At 35.9% G+C, this 21,259-nt stretch overlaps 1 protein-coding gene across 2 annotated transcripts in view; it reads right to left on the reverse strand.

Annotated features, from left to right (window-relative positions):
- Positions 1-228: 228 nt before the first annotated feature.
- The window catches only part of Hr38 (Hormone receptor-like in 38), a 38,413-nt gene continuing 17,382 nt past the window's right edge, over positions 229-21,259 (reverse strand). Inside the window, exons 5-9 of one of the 2 annotated variants that reach the window (XM_089100669.1) lie at positions 20,462-20,737; positions 12,194-12,396; positions 10,763-10,941; positions 7,794-8,025; positions 229-363 (exon numbers count right to left, since the gene is read on the reverse strand). In XM_089100669.1, coding sequence (XP_088956795.1) covers positions 237-363; positions 7,794-8,025; positions 10,763-10,941; positions 12,194-12,396; positions 20,462-20,737 — 1,017 coding nt within the window. In that variant the 3' untranslated portion in view covers positions 229-236. Of the gene's footprint in view, positions 364-5,694; positions 8,026-10,762; positions 10,942-12,193; positions 12,397-20,461; positions 20,738-21,259 lie in introns of those variants that run through there. The other variant, XM_089100670.1, reaches the window with a different exon arrangement.

A 21,259-nucleotide genomic window follows, 5' to 3' on the forward strand; every position in this document is an offset into this window, starting at 1 on the left:
CCAGGAAACAATTTTCAGGCCCATTTCTGGATTTTCTAAACCCCCTTTTTTTCCCAACAAAAATGTTATATCCCCTTAAAAAGGTAACGATCCCCGTACGTTTCGAGCCAATCGGACACCCAATATCAAACATGTTCCCTTTTTTCTATTATAAAACTTCAACTATAAAACTATAAAATTTCTATTATAAAACTTGGGTTTGAAGTTCTACTTCAAACCCAACTGTGGCGACTACATCATCTTATCATCCCTTCAGCTTCAGTCTTTCCTGGACTAAGGGTTAGCATGCTGAAATCACGAGTGAAGGGTTGCTGGTTCAAGAAGCCTGTTGTTTGGACTGCGACGAGGGCCATTGGCGTTCCCCTGTAAGACAAGCAAATTCACCTAAATTCAAATGGATATCCAGGAGAATCTAGGGGACAATACGGGAAACGTCGGATATAAATCTAGTAGCTTTTATCATACCCTACCTATTCAGAAAGTATTTTGGAACTTATGGAGACGTATATTCTTTCTTCCATCAAACCCATATCAACTGACCATTGAAGGTTTGACTAATGAGCGAGTGTTACACAAATCACATCGAAATTTCTATTGAGAGCCCCAGCTCCGTTTTGATTTACGGTAAAAATTACAAATATTCTTTGCATTCCAATGTATTAGCTGTTTTGTGAACCTTACATGTTAAATAGTAAAGAACAAATCAAAGGGAATCAGGCAGTTGTTCCAAAATGACAATATACCCAAAAGGAGAAACTTTCAAAAGATACACGTGTTATATTATCTTGTCGAATACAGCTGCGTTGGATCATCTTGTATATAAAGATGCAGTTTTGTCAAAAATTGCACGTCTTTTTATATTATCTATTGTTAATTACAAAAGGCACTAGATATAGAAATTTCCTTTCAAATGCGCCATTAAATACCGCTCCATGGTGTTTCAGCGCCCCACTAGCGGTGACGAAGAAACAAAAGGAAAGAAAAAAGGACACATCACTGCATCCCATTTGAAAGTGACTTTCGTTTTTGACCAAGATGGGGCTTTAATTCTCCTTAATAGGGTTTATGACTAGGATGACTCTAATAGACAGTTTTCATTTCGATACGACACCATTTTTGGGGGGTTTCAGACTATTTTTTGAAAGTAAAAGAAGTATATTTTCGCAACAAAGTTTTATCATGGAGATTAATCGAAATAATAGTTACCATTCCTGGATCAACTTCAAATGGTCAGCCTCAGTCAACAGTTATTTTCAAAACAAGTTATTAAATTTTTGGTTGCTATGAATTAGGGTTTGCTCTTTATTAAGATTAATTAAAAAAAAACTTTTTCCACAAGATATGTTTTTCAAAGAAAAGTAAAGAGCTCCATAAGACCGAAAATGAGCCAAAATAAAATCAAATAATCTACCAAGCGTAAAGCCACCAAAAATCAGAATTGATATATATATAAAACCCAAAACAAATATAAATTAAAATAAATAACCAAGACAAACTCAAAACGACCAGAAATTAACATGAGCAGGGCTCAAAACCCCTATGCCTTTCCAAGGCCAGAACATAATTTGCACTTTACTGAAAAAATATAAATATTTTTACTTTTATAACTTTAATACATCTAAATATCAGTATATGTATATTAAACTGACAATTCACATTCATTTGTATTTTTTTTCAGTAAAGTGCAAATTATGTTCTGGCCTTGGGAAAGCAAAGGGGTTTTGAGCCCTATTCATGTTAATTTTGCTCGTTTTGAGTTTGACTCGCTTATTTATTGTAATTTCTGTTCGTTTTGGGTTTCATTTATTTATCGATGCTGATTTGTGGTAGTTTCACGCTTGGTAGATTATTTGATTTTATTTTTGCTCAGTTTTGGTTTAATAGAGTTCTTTCGTTTTCTTTGAAAAACTTATTTTCTGGAAAAGCTTTTTTTAATTAATTTCTGTTCGTTTTATATTGACATTGTCTTTTCGAGGAAAAAGAAAATAAGACTTTAAATCTTTTCGTTTTTTTAAGACTTTATAGTTTGTGACCTGCTATTTGTATGCTGGAGGAAACTTTTCAGCAATTTTTAACAACTGTTTACTTTCTTTGATAGCTTGGATACACTTACGCTATTTTGATTCGGTTAAATTTTAAGAGCAGAAGTAGCCCCGAAAGTTTGAACATAATACCCTCAGTCATTCTTGGGATACTTCTGAGATGCCTTATTAGAAATTAGCATTAACACAGTGCATTTTGATTTAATCCTAAGGTAACATTTAGTTTTTCAACATAATGGGCAAATGGGAATCACTTTCGACTATTAAAAAGGTCATTAGTCCTTTCTATTTCAATCGAATGAGCCCTTTTCGAAGTTCCTACAACAACTCCTTCGATAAAAAGTGCACTGTTCTAAAAAAAAAAAAAAAAAAAAATACATTGTACCCACACCGATGCTTACTATAAAAAAGTCATAACCGTCCAATCACTTTCGATTATTAAAAAGGTTACTAGCCCTTTCAATTTCCAATCGATTGAGCAGTTTTTGAGTTTCTGCGAAAACGCTTTCTATGAACACTTTATATGCCCCCAGGGTATAACTCACAACACTTGACCTGAGGGCTGTTGTCATCCTCAAACACCTAATTTCCAGAACTTTCAACTACGTTAAATAAAACGGCCATCTCAAAATTTTGATTGGATGTGTTTGGGAAAATGGCGTGCGTGAGAGGTGCATTAGCTGCTCTCCGATCACTTTCAACTATTCAAAAAGGCACTAGCTCTTTCAATTTCCAATCGAATCAGCCCTTTTGAAGTTACTGCGACAATGCTTTCAATAAAAACCTTAGCTGCCCCCCGGGCATCATTTACCACCCGTGCCCTGAAGGCTGGGGGGGGGGTGTCATCCTCAAAGACCTAATTTCCAGAACATTCAAACTACGTTGAAGAAAATTGCTATCTCCAAATTTTGGTTGGATGTGTTTGGGGAAATGGTGGGCGTGAGAGGGGGGTTAGTTACCCTCTAATCACTTCCAACTATTAAAGGGCACTAGCCATTTCAATTTTCAATGGAATGAGCCCTTTTTGAAGCTTTTACAACGGCATCGTCTATAAACACCGTAAGTGCCCCAAAGCATAAATTACAATTCTTACTCAGAGGCTTGTGAGGAGGGCGTCACTCTCTAAGATATAATTTCAAACGCTTTAAATTGCGTAGAACAAAATTTTTATCTCAAATTCTTATTGGATGTGTTTGGAGAAATGGTGGGTGTGAGAGGAGGCTTACTTGCCCTCCAATAACTTTCGGCTAATAAAAAGGGCACTAGCCCTTTCAATTTCCAATCGAATGACTCGTTTTTGAATTTTCTACGACAACGCTTTCTATAAAAAAAACCTGATATGTCCCCGGGGCATAACTTACAACTTTTGTCTTGAGGGCTGTGGGGGGAGTGTCATCCTCAAAAACACAATGCCCGGACTTTTTAACTACGTCGAACAAAATGGCTATCTCAAAATTTTGACCGGATGTGTTTGGGGAACCGCTAGATACGAGAGGAGTGTTAGTTACCCTTAGCTTACTTTTGTCTATGTTAAGGAGCACGAACTCTTCCGGTCCTGGACCAAATAAACGCTTTTCTAATTTTCTACAATATCACTATCTATAAAAACTGTATATACCCCCCGGGTATAACTTACAACCCTTGCCCCGAGGGCTCTGAGGGGGTTATCATTCTCAAAGACCTAATTTCTAAAACTTTTAACTACGTTGAACAAACCGGTTATCTAAAGGTTTTGATTGGATTTGTGTGGGGGAAAAAAGGGCATGAGAGGGCGGTTAGTTGCTCTCCAATCACTTTCGACTATTAAAAATGGACTGGCCTATCGAATTTCCAAACGAATGAGCCCTTTTTCAAGTTTCTACAACAAATCTTTCAATAAAAACATTATATGCCCCTAGGGCAAAACTTACGACACTTACCATGAGAGCTATGGGGGGAGTGTCATCCTCAAAAATAATATTTCTGGACCTTTCAACTACTTTGAACAAAATGGCTATCTTGAAATTTAGATTGGATTTCTCTGGATAAATGGTGGGCCTGGAAGGGGTGTTAGATGTACTCCAATTACTCTCAACTATTAAAAAAGGTACTAGCCACTTCAATTTCCAATCGAATGAGCCCTTTTTGAAGTTTCTACGACAACGCTTTCTATAAAAACCTTATATGCCCCCAGGGCATAACTTATAATCCTTTCCCCGAGGGCTGTGAGGGGGAGGGTTGTTATCCTAAAAGACATAATTTTCGGAATTTTCACCTACGTTGAACAAAATGGCTATCTTAAAATGTTGACTAGTTTTGTTTGGGGAAATGGTGGGCGTGAGAGGGGGGTTAGGCCTCCTCCAATACCTTTCGACAATTAAAAGTGCACTAGCCCTTCGAATTTCCAATCGAATGAGGCTTTTTTGAAGTTTCTACCACAACATTTTCTATAAAAACCTTATATGCCCCCATGGCAAAACTTACAACACTTACTCTGAGGGCTGTGGAGGGAGTGTCATCCTCAAAGATATTATTTCCGGACCTTTCAACTACTTTGAACAAAATGGTTATCTCAAAATTTTGATTGGATGTGTTTGGATAAACGGTGGGCGTGGAAGGGGTGTTAGTTGTCCTCCAATTACTTTCGACTATGAAAAAAGGCACTAGCCACTTCAAATACCAATCTTATCAGCCCCTTCTAAAGTTTCTGCGACAACGCTTTCTATAAAAACCTTATATGCCCTCAGGGCATAACTTACAATCATTGCCCTGAAGGCTGTGGGGGAAGGGTGTTTTCCTCAAAGACCTAATTTCCAGAACTTTGAACTACGTTTAACAAACTGGCTATCTCAAAATTTTTTGATTGTATGTGTTTGGGGAAATGGTGGACGTGAGAGGGGGATTAGTTGCCCTCCAATCACTTTCGACAATAAAAAGGTCACCAGTCCTTTCGAATTTGCAATCGAATAAGGTTTTTTTGAAGTTTCTACCACAACATTTTCTATAAAAACCTTATATGCCCCCAGGGCATTACTTACAACTCTTGCCCTGAGGGCTGTGGGGGAGTGTCCTCCTCAGAAACATAATTTCTATCTGGAAATCAACTACGCTGAACAAAATGGCTATCTCAAAATTTTGATTGGATGTGTTTGGGGAAATGGTGGGCGTGGAAGGGGTGTCAGTTGCCTTCCAATCACTTTCGACTATTAAAAAGGGCACAAGCCGCTCCAATTTCTATTCGAATCACCCTTTTTTGAAGTTTCTACGACAACTCGTTCGATACGAAGTGCCCTGGTCAATAAAATAAAAATAAAGAATACATTGTGCCAACATCGTTCTTTACTTTGGCAGCGCGATTGCGCTGCCTATGATAAGGGGACAACATGATAAGCAAACACAGGAAGATAGCCTCATAAAACCTGGACTGGACAACTTGCTCCATCAAAGCTATATTTACCGGCAGCATCAAGTAAGAAATTTTTAACTGTTCTATTATCCTTTGTAGCACCAAACGTTTTGTTATGAGGAACGTTTTGTCAATTTTCAAGCCCCATAAAGATTTCAGTTACGTGACACCCCTGTCTGGTGTCATTACTCGAACTAGTTACGTCAAGGGACAGTTACAGTCCATAAAACATTATGCAAACTCTAATTTACACATCATTACAGATAATATTTTAATTGATTTCCAGTTATGACAATATAATATTTTCACAGCAAACTATATGAAAGACAGCATACTAAATTTCAAATATAGTAGAATATAAACTCAATGATGTATATAATTGAGTAATACATCAACTACGTAGAAAAGTATAAAGATAATTAAAAAAACATCCAGTTAACCATGATAAATGCGATGAGGGTGTTATAAAGTTTGTTTTTTTTCGAAGCACAATTATTTAAGTGAGAATTTTGCCCGATAATTATGAATGATATGTGTGTTACCTTGAGTTTTACGCCACAGTTGTGCTACTGAGCGAACATTGAAATGGCAAGAAGTCGGTTTGAAAAGCTTTAATAAACACAAATTTGTTCCTAACTATTGCCAACTAATACTACGTCTTTGCATTTTGCCATATTCGTCTTAAATGTAGAAAAACTGCTATTTCTGGATTCCACTTTATTAATTTCAGAAATCATGCTTTAAGTCTTTACTTTGATTGGTTAATAATAGATTTTATGCTAGGAAGTTGACTGATCTTCACCTTGAAAAATTACAAACAGGATACTGAAAGCTGTAAGCACTGTTTTGATTTAGTCCACAATTATCAGAAAGCCTTAGTCCCAGAAATTTCAAAAATAGGCGAGTCTAGTCTCCACAACCAAACTCAAGCACAATTTAAGCACTTAAGGCTGGTAAAAAAAAAGTCATTCTAAATACGCAATCCAGAAGTATAAGCATCCAGTATTGAAAAAAAAAATGTTTAAGGTTTTATCTATGATGGAATCAAAATTTTAAGACTAATTTACAAACTGCACTGTAAAGACGTGGATATAAAGGAATACGACTGGAAAATTTTTAAAATGTTCTAAATCAAATTAAGAATTATTTCTACTTTAATATAAACCGAAAAGTAAATTGAGTACAAGAGTAAAAAATTCTTTTCAGCATTCAAGATGCCGGTAAATTCATGTAAAAAAATATCTCTTTTTACATCATATAAACATCTAATTGAGCTTAAACCTATCCCTTCGAATTTTGCTATCAAATATGCGCTTTTATTAATGAACAATAGCACAGTCCTACATAGCCCCGATATGAATTTCGGAGAAAATATTTATTGGCAGATATTGAATAAAATCCAAACCTAATTTAGTTTACTTTATTCATGTTTGGCTGCCAATTCGATACAAATTTCCTTTCAGAAACGATTTTTTCGCTTTCCTCTGATAAGACAAATGTTAAAGGTAAGAATTAGAATTATCTTCTTCTATTTTCATTCGCGTTCAAGGCAATAATAAGAACAAAACAGTGGCCGCAGTAAAAAGAGCAACACTATTAATAATAAATAACAATGATGGAAACAGCAATATTTGGATAAACTTTAAATACTGGCCAGAAATTTCTATTGACTCATCTAACCGAAATATTAAATACAAAAATTACAAACCTACTAATCAGAAGTTCTAGCTAGAATCACGTATTTGAAAAAACAAAGTAACTATGCTTATTTACATATTTACATGACAGCTACGTTTGTATATATCGCAGAAAAAATATACTAGGGATAGAAACTTCACATTTTAAATACTTGGCTAAAATATACAAATCAGTTATAACCGGGATTGTTTTGAACGAAATCCTACTGTCTAAACTGAGGGTTATTATACTACGCATAAACATACGAAATTTTACACAAGCCCGAGATATTAAAATCTAAAAAGCAGCATTTCCATTAAGTCCCCTATTTAATACAATATTAGCGCTTAAAGCGACATCCTAGAGAGGGTACACGTCCGTCCAGAAACGACTCATTGCTACAAGTGTTCCGCTGGTGGTAATTGTATGTAGATAGAGTTGAATACATTCTTATAGAGGGTAATCTCTATTCTTTAATTACATACGTCACTCATCAGAAAATGCGATAAAAATTTGGTCATTGTTATTTCTGCGTGAAACTTTATAGCAGTGAGTGGAAAGGCCCAAACTGGTTTTAAAGAAAAAGCGAAAAAACTACTAGAGTCAAAACTAAAGAAATTATAAGATTAATTGTCTCCAAAATGTGACTGATCATTAAAAGTGGTTAAAAAGGCAAACTTGATGCAAACATATTTTCAAGGAGTGGTGGTGTTGGCACAATTTCTTCAAGTTTGAGATAGAAAATTCGCTGAAGTCCCTGGACAGATAGACTCCGTAGCTCTGGCAGTTTTACAAGAAGTCTTGAAAAATAATTAGACTTTTTCTGAGCTTCAGGATTATACGTGGCATGGTCTCTTAAGGACCCAATGATTCGTGTTTGAAGCTGTTCAACTCGGGCAGGTTCTCGCAAGCCATGACGCTCTAAAAAAATTTAAAAAACGACTTTAGTGTTAAGGTTTTCAGGCTGTAAATTATGATTTTGTTATTCTGGTAAAAATAGAACACGGTCCCTCGTGTCTCCAACGTCATGTATCTATAGCTAAAGTTCAGGACAAAACACACAACACACTGTATTTCGGGATTTGGACGTGAAGATAATATTTCTAAAATTACGTGTGCCAAACATCACCACAGTTCGTTTATCAATTTTTCTTTAGACAATTTTTTTTCAAATACAAGTAAAAACAGTGGTTAAAACTGGAAATGAAATAAATTTGCCCAAAACAGGAAGAAAGAGGTTCCCCCTCGGACCGTCATTTATGACACTTAATGCCACATTTTTAAGAAAGGTAATTTGATTATAATTTGGTTGAATTATTCTGAATTTTACAAATTCTTCACTATCTTCTATAAAGGACAAAAAACCTTCCAGCTGCCATTGATACGATCTTCTAGGATTGACTAATGCTAGCAAAATAAAATAAAATAAAAAAACAACAGGCCACTGCTACCAATGCAAAAGTACAATTTCCTTTAGTTTTAAAGATTGGAATTATATGGAGTTGGTGATTTTTCGCTACGATCATTAGCGCTTTTCCCGAACTGTAAAACATTCATAATTACTAGCCTTAAGACCCATGAACCAGCTTATTTGGCTGTTTTACAATAGAATACATTACTATCAATTGATGCTCTTAACAAGGAAAAATTGCACAGGATGTTTTGCTTTTGAATTTTCAAAATTATCATTGGTAAATTTATATGTTTCATTCATGACCGATGATTGTATATCACACTGTACACATACCTGACAATATTTGACAAATTAAATGACAAACGAAATCATGAAGACGAGGAAAATGCCTCATGTAATTAAAAAGAGAATGAGATAGCAATGAAGAAAATAATAGATGGTGAAAATCAGCTGCCACTTTAAGCCCAAAGGAGCCTCATCTGAACTCCAAGTCATTTTTTAAAGTAGTGTGGCTTGCTGCTACGTGGCTCTTTCTTGAGTTTCGATTCTCTTATCATTAGAGACAGAGATAGAGAGAGGGAGAGAAAAACAGAGATAGAGAGATAGATAGAGATATATATATAGAGAGATAGAGAGAGAGAGAGAGAGAGAGAAATATAGAACGTGAGAGAGGGGAGAAGTCAGTTTATTTTTGAATTAAAATCAAGTTACCATCAAGCCATGGCTAATTGGAGAAAAAGCCAAGAGAGATAGTCTGAGTGAAAGGCAAAGCTGGCATAAGCCTTTTCAGGACTGTATAAAAATGATGTCATTTTCACTTCTTGATAGGAGAGAGAGAGAGAGAGGAAGAACTAATTTATTAGAGGACGCTGATTTATAATGTGCACTTTAATGTTTGTGGCATAACCGATTTAACATCCATTATACAAACAATATCTATTTATCACATCAAACAGTCAAAATCAAGAAGCCAACTCCAGCTCTTGTCACAGCGAATTTGGTCAATAGATTTGATTTAAAGGCCCCTCAATTAGTTTATCGTTAGTTTTCAAACAGTGAAGCTCATACGAATTCATAGCAATATTGCACTTACTAAATCTTCTGAATATGCTATGGAAATCCTATTGGAAACGAAGGCTAACATAAAGAGTATCATGAATATACATTTCATATTTCCTGAATAGCGAAAGTTCCCAGAAGAAGTCAATTTTTGTTAGCTTTGTTTGAAACAAACAAATCTATTTGAAACAAATATTCTCTTTGAAACAAATACAGTCAAAAATTTGATTCTATTTGAAACAAATACAGTAGAAAATGAGCTTGCACCGCCTCAGTTTATACATTAAATTAAATAAAAAAATCAAGTTCTCTTAACTGAAAGTAAGGAGCGACATTAAAACTTAAAACGAACATAAATTATTCCGTGTATGAAAGGGGCTGTCCCCTCCTCAACGCCCCGCTCTTTACGCTAAAGTTTGACTCTCTCTCACAACTCTTCTTTGACTCTGATAACTGAAAGTAAGGAGCGACATTAAAACTTAAAACGAACATAAATTATTCCGTGTATGAAAGGGGCTGTCCCCTCCTCAACGCCCTGCTCTTTACGCTAAAGTTTGACTCTCTCTCACAACTCTGCTTTATAAAACCGTAAAAAAAAGTTTCGAAAAATAAAATAAAAATAAGACTAAACCTGATGAAACTTATAGATTTGAAATCAGCATAAAAATCCGATTCTTTTGATCTATTTATTTGTATAAAAACTTCGTTTTTTAGAGTTTCGGTTACTATTAATGAGCATTCCAGTTTATGAGACTAACGTCCCATATACACTTTAATCGTCCCATATACACTTTAATACACATATACACTTTATGCTTAAATATCTAAATTTATTTTACAAACTTGTTCCATTTTTTCAAAGGAAAGTAATCAGCAGCAGAATAAAACCTCTTTTGCAAATTGAAAATTGCTGCAGTAGTTCATTAATCTTACTAATTTGAGTATTATCTGGATGAAATCTCAAAAACATCTATTTTGCTTTATTGCACTACAATAACTATAACAAACACAGCGCTTTTTGCACTACAATCCCCAACAAAACCAGTTCAATTTCCGTGCTGATATACTCATAAATGATACTATATACTTGAAGTTAAAAATATTTTAGATACCACGCTGAAGTATCCCTTTGGCAAACTCTAAAGAAAAATTTCCATGACTCCCTAAAACAAAAAGAGGACTAACCTGTGACCAGAGCAAGGGCTGCTAAGCAAGATGCTGCTGATATGTCAACATCTAAGGTTCGTAAATTTTTCGAGAATTCAAGAATACTTGGAAGCCAATCACCGAAAGCCCGAATTGCCTCTTGACGAGTAACTGAAATCCCATTGCAGAAAATGAGTCTTTCGTCCAACGCCCGTGTTCTAAAAACAAAAAGTGCCACATAAAATTGTGCAACAATATTTTGAACTGAATAAAAATTTACTCTAAATTGATTTTTTTTTTTTTAAGTTGTTCACTTAGTGTGTCTAATCCACTTATTGGGAATTAAATAAGACAGATTTGAGATGTAACAAAAAAGAGCTGTAAAAATTATACTTGGACACAATTGCTCACAATACGATTATGCATTAAAACAACTTTTTTTTTCAAGATTCAAGATTCAACAACTTTACTAAAAATGATTCATGCCGGCTTTACGACCGGTTACAAATAAAGCACATATATGCTTGAAAAACGCAACCAGTACACATTTACTAAATTATAAAACTAACCAAATCATCACTGAAATAAACACAAATAAAGAACAATAAAAAAATAGATAATAATAATAATTACTGACTAATAAATTATGGGAACTCAACTGGAATTCCCTTTTAAGTCGTAGGCATGACCTGACATATCGATTTGAATAAACTGTTTGGACTTTCCAACTGAGTGGTTTATCATCCGGGTTTTATTGTAAATAAACCTGTAGTTATACATTGTGTAGTGTGAGTTTTTTTTTTGAATTTTGTTTCCTACCCAAATAAAGGCTTTCTCTTAATAAAGGATTTAAAGTTCCAGTCCGTTCAGACATATTCGTTGGTAGGATTCAGATCCCTGCAATGTGTCCCAAGGATTGATTGTGCTACACTCAAGGGAAAAAGCGGTGAACAGAACACCAGGGGATAATCACCCCTGACGTTAAAATCAATGTAACACTTTAATGAAAAAAAGAACCTAATTTTAAGCAATACCCCCTCCCCCTCCTGTTCCACAAGGGAAAAGATTCAGAAAGCACCCACGACTCACATGATAACTAGCAGTTTAAACTGTAATAGGACAGTAATAGGAAGTAGCAAATGTGTCTATCGTCTTCTTAGCTTTTCAGAAATGGCGTCAAAGCTTAAACCGAGAAGAAACTAACCTGTATTGTCACTGGGTTTTGGCGCCCCAAAAATCCCTTGGCAAATTGTAGAGCTTGATTTGTTTTTTACTGAAAACACAACTATCATTCACAAGGATTTTTGTAGCCAAGAAGCTTTTGTAGTCATTAAAAATGTCATATTTCTTGAAATTTAAGTTCTGTATGGTAATATTTTTTTTTATTTGATGTTTTCCTTGACAGGAGGTATTAGGTAAGGCCAGAATACGAGGGATAAGAATGAAATATAGCTATGCTATAGTCCTTACCTGTATGCGAGTCTAAGGACAAAAAGTTCTAGACATGCCGATTGAAAGAGTAATTCTTGGTCTTCTTGACAGAGGTCTAAAAAACCAGGTATACGCTCAGCCCACGTCCTTATCACACCAATCGATAAAGTAATCAGTTGAAAAAAGCGACTTATTACTCCGGAGTCGGATAAAGCATGTGGTTCCATGTCGCAAATTTCACTCTAAAAGAAAACAAATTATACAATTATGTCAAACAATTTTGGAAAACACTAACACTAAGCCACAAACACTCGCATTTACTCTTCTGGGTTCGTATCGTTTTTTCGATCCAATAGGTTCAAGGCTAATATTATAGTTGTAGCAAGATAAATTTCCGAGAACTTCTATTTATTGTCTTCTTTTTTTCTCTTTTTTTTTTTACTGCAAGGGATCATTGATTATTAGCTATTGATTCGGGCTCTGGTCATGATCAATCAGAAGAGAGAGGACACGTTATAAAATTACTTATATGTTATACATATGGACTATAGACTATAGTCTATAGTCGTACACGTTATAAAATTACGTTCTAAACAGCAAAATTACTTTTATTTCTTGATATACTTGGGACTTGATATACACCTATCTTAGACTGAAAAATCAAGAAAACTATATACTAAAATAGGGAAAATTCAAAACTAGTCTCCTTTGAGGATCTCCCCTACCAATGAGCACTCTTAGCTATTGGACTCCAGCATATCTCCATGGGCGTAGGCAGCATTAGGCAGCATATTGTCTAGGGGGGGGGGCCGTCGATAGTGTGATGGAGTTTTATCAACTGCTTTTTCCAAACCATCTGCTTTTTCAGCCTTATCTAATGTCAATTTGAAGGTCTAGGGGGGGGGCCGCGGCCCCTCCCTGCCCCCCTCCCTACGCCCATGTATATCTCCCCTCCCAATGAGCACTCTTAGCTATTGGACTCCAGCATATCTACTTAGAGGGGAAGGGGTAATCCTTTCAGCCAATTATCTCCTTGAATGTCGAGATTTTACATTTTCCTCCTCAAATTTCCATAAAGTCACTGATGGTTTATCTTTTCATAGTAATAATTTTGATTCCATCCTATAGCAGACTAGAAATAAATAACAAACTAAAGGTCAATAATAGGTCACCCCAGTGGCCCTAATAAGGTTCAACTTTGTAAAAATGACACTGACAAGTAAACAGAAAACCTATAAAGATAAGAATTGTACATCTAAGCATAAAATTATGCGAAAAATTCTATCATTCTTAGATATAAAATTCTTAGCATTCCATTTGAAATCTTTGATGTCACCACGATTTACGCCTTCTATTTTTGCGGTCTTTGAACATAAACCTCTCAAAGGCGTGGCTTCTAGCATACTTCTGTATTTTGAAGCTTCATCTCTATATAATTAAAAAAAAAAAAAAAAAAAAGTTATTAAAAAAGCAACTGATACCAATTTATTAATTTTAAAATTAAAGCCTTATAAACTCAAAACACACCCGGAATTTGTTAAAGCTCATTTGAAACCCAAAAAGAACTAATGTCAACGTGCTTTCTGGAAATAAAAATCATGTCACATTTTCCACCATAAAATCTCCTAGCTCAAAATCTCCTGAACTGATTTTAACAATAATGTTGGTGGAGAATGAATTAATATTTAAGGGAAAATAGATTAATAGGAACTTAGTAATTTATTTGTTTGATTGTAACAGAAATGGTTAAGTCAATGGCTTTTATATTTCCAGAGAATTCTTGTGTTGGCCCAGAACTGCAACACTGATTAGTATAAGCCCTAAACACATAATATGTATGAAAAGCCTGATTGCTCCTTCTGACGAGCGGACCGATAAAACAGTTTTATTGTAAAATTTGAGAAATTACAAAATAAGAAAAAAGAGTTAGAGACAAATTCGAAAAAAAATTAACGTAGGAAAAAAAAGAAATACTGAAGCAAAACTGATATATAGCTAAACATTCAAAAAACGATTAACTATAGAAAAGAAGAGAAAATTCGCTTAAAGACGAAAACAAAGGGGAAACACTGGATTTGGTGAAGCTTCTAAAATTCTCATTTACGTGACCTTTTTAGTGGTAAAGGGTATCAATGAATTCCACATACAGCCTAAATAACCACCAGTATCTATTCCGTATCATAATTTCAGCAATTCAGAATAAAAGTCCATTTGAGCACGGGGTGTTTTTTTTTCTAAAGAAATGGCAGGTCTTTTAAGGCCAGAACAACAAGAAAAGAACCCAGCATTTCCCACTTAATCATATTAAGCGGGGAAAAACGCAAAAAAAGCAGCCATTTCCCCCAAATTAATACTGGTATATATTTTACCATTACCGAACAAAATTCTTTATACCTTGCATGCATCAATTTCCTTGTTACCTATACACTAGAATCCAGCCTAGCTGACAAGCAATAACCTGTTATTTTTAGTCGCTTTATCAATTGTTACAACACATAAAATGTATCGTCAAATTTCAAGCATCGATCTTCAGTTATAAGATGGCTCCTGATTCGTGGGAAATCCTCGCTAACGTCACTGAATTTAGGAGATTGTCCTTTGACTGCGTTGCATATTGCAATGTCTCAACGACGTCACATTGCTAATGTAACAGATAAGCGAGTAGTAACAAAACTATATTTAGACAGTACAAGTCTTTTTTTTAAAACAAATGCAAGACGTCAGACTTTGAGATAAAGGGAGAACCGAAAAATAGTGTACTGGGGTTATGTGGGGTTAAAAGTCTGAAAGAAAAAGGAAAAGCTCATTCCTGAGGGAGACACGTACGCCAAAATTTATTTTGGGATGTAGGATGGGAGTGGGTTGAATTCGATAAAAGAAAAATAGCTATAAACAGGCGCGTAAATTAGGGAGTGGGCCAGGGGGGCAATTTATCCATTGATTTCTCCCCTAGGCTTTGAATAATGACGTTTTTGTTATTTTCTTTGAATATACCTTTTTCGGTATTTTCACTGAAAAACGAAGAAAAAACAACAAAATTACCCCCCCCCCCGCAGACTCCGAAAAATATATTTAGCCCCAGCCCCCTCATTTTCATGAATTGACACCTGGTTTAGTAAAATGTAATAAATTATTGTGTGAATAGTGAAAATCTGGAGCTTTTACATGAATGGGGCGGAGCAGGCATCGAGTCCCTTCTGCTACAAGTCTTTCCTTTTCTATTTGGGAATAAGATTAATTGACGTCTTTCTCAGTCAATTTAGACAACCAAAAGCTTAGGCCATGTACCTCAGGCTTGAAAAGTAACATACAGATACAAATTAGTTAAAAGGGATTGAACTATAGTTTTTAAGGGAATTGATTGTTTATTTTCTTTATTTCAATAAACAAGGAAAGAGTTTCATGCATGCAGAATCAAGCTTCCAGAACTTCTCTCCTTCCAGGTTATTTAATTTCATTTGAACGTTAATTTTTCTTTTAGTTGAACTACCTTTAAAAAACTTATGGGATTGTAGGACTAACCACTAATTATATGAACAAAGAAAGTTTACAGAAAAAAAAGAACTATCAACTGATATTCTTTACACGTGTTTTCATGTCTCGTTTTGTTCCCAATTTACATCAAGAGTTCTTAATGCCTATTTCTTCCAAGGTTAAAACAAAAACCTTCGTATCCTATTCAAGCTTTGAGGATTGTATCTGTGAGGAAAATTACTGACCGAAATTCCTCCAAGTAACGACTTTCTCCTGACGTCAATTAAAGATTGACGTCACCCGTTTCTAAGCGTCAAGAATCCCCTATACAGTTTTAAAATAAAACTTCTTCCTGATTTCGTTGTAAAAGAGAAAAGACGCCTCTAAGTGAGAGTAGTTGTAGTCTAGTCGCTTATACTAATTACAAGATACAGTCTAGACGCTTACATACTAAAATATACACATGTTTTTTTTTTGTTTTTTTTTTTATTTAAGTACTGAATGGGGATGTGAAAAGTCTAAGCAACAGGCGAAAGTAACATGCAACATTCAGCAATATCTTTTTAGTTTTCCAAAATATTCCGGACTTTTAAATATCAATGAAATAAAAAGACAAAAAAAAACAAAAAACAATATAAATAGTTAGACAAGAAGGACGTTGAAGGACGCACAGCCACCCTCATATTCAGGATGATTTCTGTTTGTTTTAATGCCACTCTTTACTTTTACTAAAGAAACATGTTTTTCAGATTTAATTCCTTTTCATTCTAAAACCCTCTCCAGGGCTGTTCTAATTTGAGGTAGGCTACCCCTCCCTCTCGATCCCAACTCTTTACGATAAAGTTTGACTTGTGCAAACAAATGCAGAAATGGCTCATTTAGGTGTGGTCATTATTCAAAATAAAGTCAAATACATTTTTTAATCACTTGAAAACTTATGTAGCTGCCACAGCCTAGCGATTATAATGCTTACTTGCAGAAACGTCGGCCTAAGTTCTATATACCGAGTGAAACCGTTTGTTCATTCCCCCCAATATTTGTGAACACTCGTGTTAAGTATTCATCATAAGGCTCTAATCTTCGAGAGCTAGTGTTTGTGTTAAAAACTCTGCCTCCAGAGGCACCTAAGGCATCGACAAGGAGTCTATAGTCTTCCTGGTATCGTGCTACCGCCAGTACACCTTCCCACTCGGGTTGCAGAAAAGTGTTAAAAGAGTGCAGATCATAGGCAGCGCGCTACCGCTGCCTAAGTAAAGAACGATGTGGTCACAATGTGTTTTTTTTTCTCCGACGGGCACTTCGCATCGAAGGAGTTGTCGTAGAAACTTCGGAAATAGCTCATTCGATGTAAAACTGAAGTGGCTAGTGTCTTTTTTAATAGTCGAAAGCGATTTTAGGGCAACTAAGCCCCCCCCCACGAACATCATTCCCCCAAACACATCCAATCAAAATTTGAGACATCCATTTTGTTCAGCATAGTTGATTTTCAGATAGAAAATATGTTTTTGAGGAGGACATTCCCCCACAACCCTCGGGGCAAGGGATTTAAGTTATGCCCTGGGGGCATATAAGGTTTTTGTAGAAGGCGTTGTCGTAGAAACTTCAAAAAAGGCTCATTCGATTGAAAATTCAAAGGGCTAGGGCCCTTTTTAATAGTCGAAAGTGATTGGAGGGCAACTACCCCCCCCCCCACGCCCATCATTCCCCCAAAAACATCTAATAAAAATTTTGAGATAGCCATTTTGTTCAGCGTAGTTGATTTGTGAATAGAAAATATTTTTTTGAGGAGGACACTCCCCCACAACCTTCGGGGCAAGGGTTTTAAGTTATGCCCTGGGGGGGCATATAAGGTTTTTATAGAAGGCGTTGTCGTAGAAAATTCAAAAAAGGCTCATTCGATTGGAAATCAAAGGGCTAGTGCCCTTTTTAATAGTCGAAAGTGATTAGTGGGCAACTAGCCCCCCCCCCCACGCCCAACATTCCCCCAAACACATCCAATCAAAATTTTGAGATAGCCATTTTGTTCAGCGTAGTTAATTTCCAGATAGAAAATATGTTTTTGACTAGGACACTCCCCTACAACCCTCGGGGTAAGGGTTTTAAGTTATGTCCTGGAGGCATATAAGGTTTTTATAGAAGACCTTGTCATAGAAACTTCAAGAAAGGCTCATTCGATTGTAAATTCAAAGGGCTAGTCCCCTTTTTAATAGTCGAAAGTGATTGGAGGTAAACAAGCCCCCCCCCCACGCCCATCATTCCCCCCAAAAAATGCAATCAAAATTTTGAGAAAGCCATTTTGTTCAGCGTAGTTGATTTCCGGATAGAAAATATGTTTTTGAGGAGGACACTCCCCCACAACCATCGGGGCAAGGGTTGTAAGTTATGCCCTGGGGGCATATAAGGTTTTTATAGAAGGCATTGTTGTATAAACTTAAAAAAAGGCTCATTCGATTGGAAATTCGAAGGGCTAGTGCCCTTTTTAATAGTTGAAAGTGATTGGACGGTATCTAACCCCCCTCTCGCGCCCACCTTTTGCCCAAACACATCCAATCAAAATTTTGAGATAGCCATTTTGTTCAACGTAGTTTAAAGTTCTGGAAATTAGGTCTTTGAGGACGACAACCCCCTCAGAGCCCTCAGGACAAGGGTTGTAAGTTATGCCCTGGGGGCATAAAAAGTTTTTAAAGAGCCCGTTGTCGTAGAAACTTCAAAAAGAGTTCATTCGATTAGAAATCGAAATGACTTGTGCCTTTTTAATAGTCTAAAGTAATTGGAGGCAACTAGAACCCCTTCCATGCCCATCATCTCCCCAATCACATCCAATCAAAATTTTTGAATAACCATTTTGTTCCACGCAGTTAAAGATCAGGAAATTATACGTTTGAGCGGGAGACTCCCCCCCCCCCACAGTCTTCAGAGCAAGGGTTTTAAGTTATGCCTCTGGGGGCATATAAGTTTTTATTGAAATCTTGTCGTAGAAACTTGAAAAAGGGCTCATTCGATTGGAAATGCAAAGGTCTAGTGCCCTTTTTAATAGTCAAAAGTGATTGGATGGCTACCAGCCCCCCCCCCCCCCGACGCCCATCATTCCCCTAAACACATCAAAATTTTTTTTTAGATAGCTATTTTGTTAAACGTAGTTGATTTCCAGATAGAAAATATATTTTTTAGGAGGACACCCCCCACAACCCTCAGGGCAAGGGTTTTAAGTTATGACCTGGGGGCATATAAGGTTTTTATAGAAGGCGTTGTCGTAGAAACTTCAAAAGTGGCTCATTCGATTAGAAATTCAAAGGGCTAGTGTCGTTTTTAATAGTCGAAAGTGATTGGAGGGCAAGTAGTCCCCCCCACGCCCATCATTCCCCCAAACACATCCAATCAAAATTTTTAGATAGCTATTTTATTCAACGAAGTTGAAAGTTTTGGAAATTAGGTCTTTAAGGACGAAAACTCCTCCCACCAAAGCCCTCAGGGCAAGGGTTGTAAGTTATGCCCTTGGGGCATATAAAGTTTTTATTGAAAGCGTTGTTGTAGAAACTTCAAAACGGCCCATTCAATTGGAAATTGAAAGGGCTAGTGCCTTTTTTATAGTTGAAAGTGATTGGATAGCGACTGACGCCCCCCTCATGCCCACCATTTTCCCAAACCCATCGAATTAAAATTTTGAGATATCCATTTTGTTGAACGTAGTTGAAAGTTCTGGAAATTTTGTCTTTTAGGATGATAACCCCCTCAGAGCCCTCAGTGCAAGGGTTGTAAGTTATGCCCTGGGGGCATATAAAGTTTTTATTGAAATCATTTTCGTAGAAACTTCAAAAGGGCTCATTCAATAGGAAATTGAAAGGGCTAGTGCCTTTTTTAATAGTTGAAAGTGATTGGATAGTAACTAACGCCCCTCTGACACCCACCATTTTCCCAAACACATCCAATAAAAAATTTTAGATATCCATTTTGTTCAACTTGGTTGAAAGTTCTGGAAATTAGGTCTTTTAGGATGATAATCCCCTCAAAGCCCTCAGTGCAAGGGTTGTAAGTTATGCCCTGGGGGCATATAAGGTTATATGGAAAGTTGTTGTATATAATTTATAGAATAGATTTAAGTCTTCCTCAAATCCAATTTTTATTTACAAGATATTCTACCTATTCATGAGGTAGAAACTTTGCGAGTCGCTGGCTGGACGCTGGTCTTCTTCAGCAGTATCTCATTATCTCAGCAGTATCTAAGGCATCTCAGCAGTATCCCAAGAACGACTGAGGGTATTATGCCTTCCCAAGGCCAGAACATAATTTGTACATTACTGAAAAAATACAAATGAATGTGCATTGTCAGTTTTACATATACTGATATTTAGTAATCAAATGTTAATATTAATTGATTTATTAAAGTTATAAAAGTAAAAACATTTATATTTTTTTCCCTAAAGTGCAAATTATGTTCTGGCATTGGGAAGGCATAGGGGTTTTGAGCCCAACTTATGTTAATTTCTGCTCGTTTTGAGTTTGACTCGGTTATTTATTGTAATTTCTGTTCTTTTCGGCTTTTATTTATTTATCAATGCTGATTTGTGGTAGTTTCACGCTTGGTAGATTATTTGATTTTATTTTTGCTCATTTTTTGTTTTATGGAGTTCTTTACTTTTCTTTAAAAAACTTATTATGTGGAAAAAAGTTTTTTTTTTAATTAATCTTACCGGAATGTGCGGTGTAAAAATAGTCCCAGAGTCTCTTTTTTTTGACAACTTTCCAAGTTCACAAACATTTATTTTACGAAGTACCATTATGTATTCTATACTATTGATCATATATAGTTAATAAAAAAACTAATGAGCTTACATCATTCAGAACAGGTGAAGTTTCCACATATGCACGAACCAATGATGTAATTAGAGAAACTGGTGGGGAGGGCGGGCACTGCTGTGGGGATTTTGACTTCGAAGGTAATCTTCCTCTTCTTCCTTTTAAGGAGTCAGTTCTCACGACCTCCTTGACCATCCCGACTGTCAAACATTTCTGGAATCGGCAAAACTGACAACGATTTCGTCGTCTTTTATCTACAGGACAGCTTTTCTCCGCTAAACACACATATTTTGCTCCTTTTTGAACTGTTCTCTAAATAAAATATGAACACTTAAAATATTTGATCAAAAAATTACTAAATACACACTAATACTATATAAAAGTTTACTTCCCAACAGCGGTGTCAATTTACAAAAATGTAGAGGAGAAGGGCAAAATGTGTTTTTTAAATCCTTGAAGAGGGCAATTTTGTTTCATATTTTGAATGAAAACACCAAAAAAATATTTTGCGACAGAAATTCCTCGAAAAAGCTATTTTAAAATATAGGAGGGCCAAAATATTAGACCCCCTGTTTCCAAGTAAACTACGTCACAATAAATAGGATGCATTTCTAGTCACTAAAAATCATTTAGGCGGACCCCTAAGATTTACTAATAACAATCCAAATACAAGGTAGACCTATCTGCTAGGGGTTGTTTCACGTCACACTACTGATTGGCTCTGTTTCTCAAGGTTTGTGATTCAACGTCGCGTCATTTGTGAAGGGTTTCAGGCTCTTATCGAAATTCCAAAAGCGTCTTTTTATGATTCAAAACTCTGTTCTGCTAAATACA

The sequence above is a fragment of the Artemia sp. Qi Xiang Cuo genome, chromosome 14 (genome assembly GCF_049724085.1).
Source record: "Artemia sp. Qi Xiang Cuo chromosome 14, ASM4972408v1, whole genome shotgun sequence".
NCBI lineage: Eukaryota > Metazoa > Arthropoda > Branchiopoda > Anostraca > Artemiidae > Artemia > Artemia sp. Qi Xiang Cuo.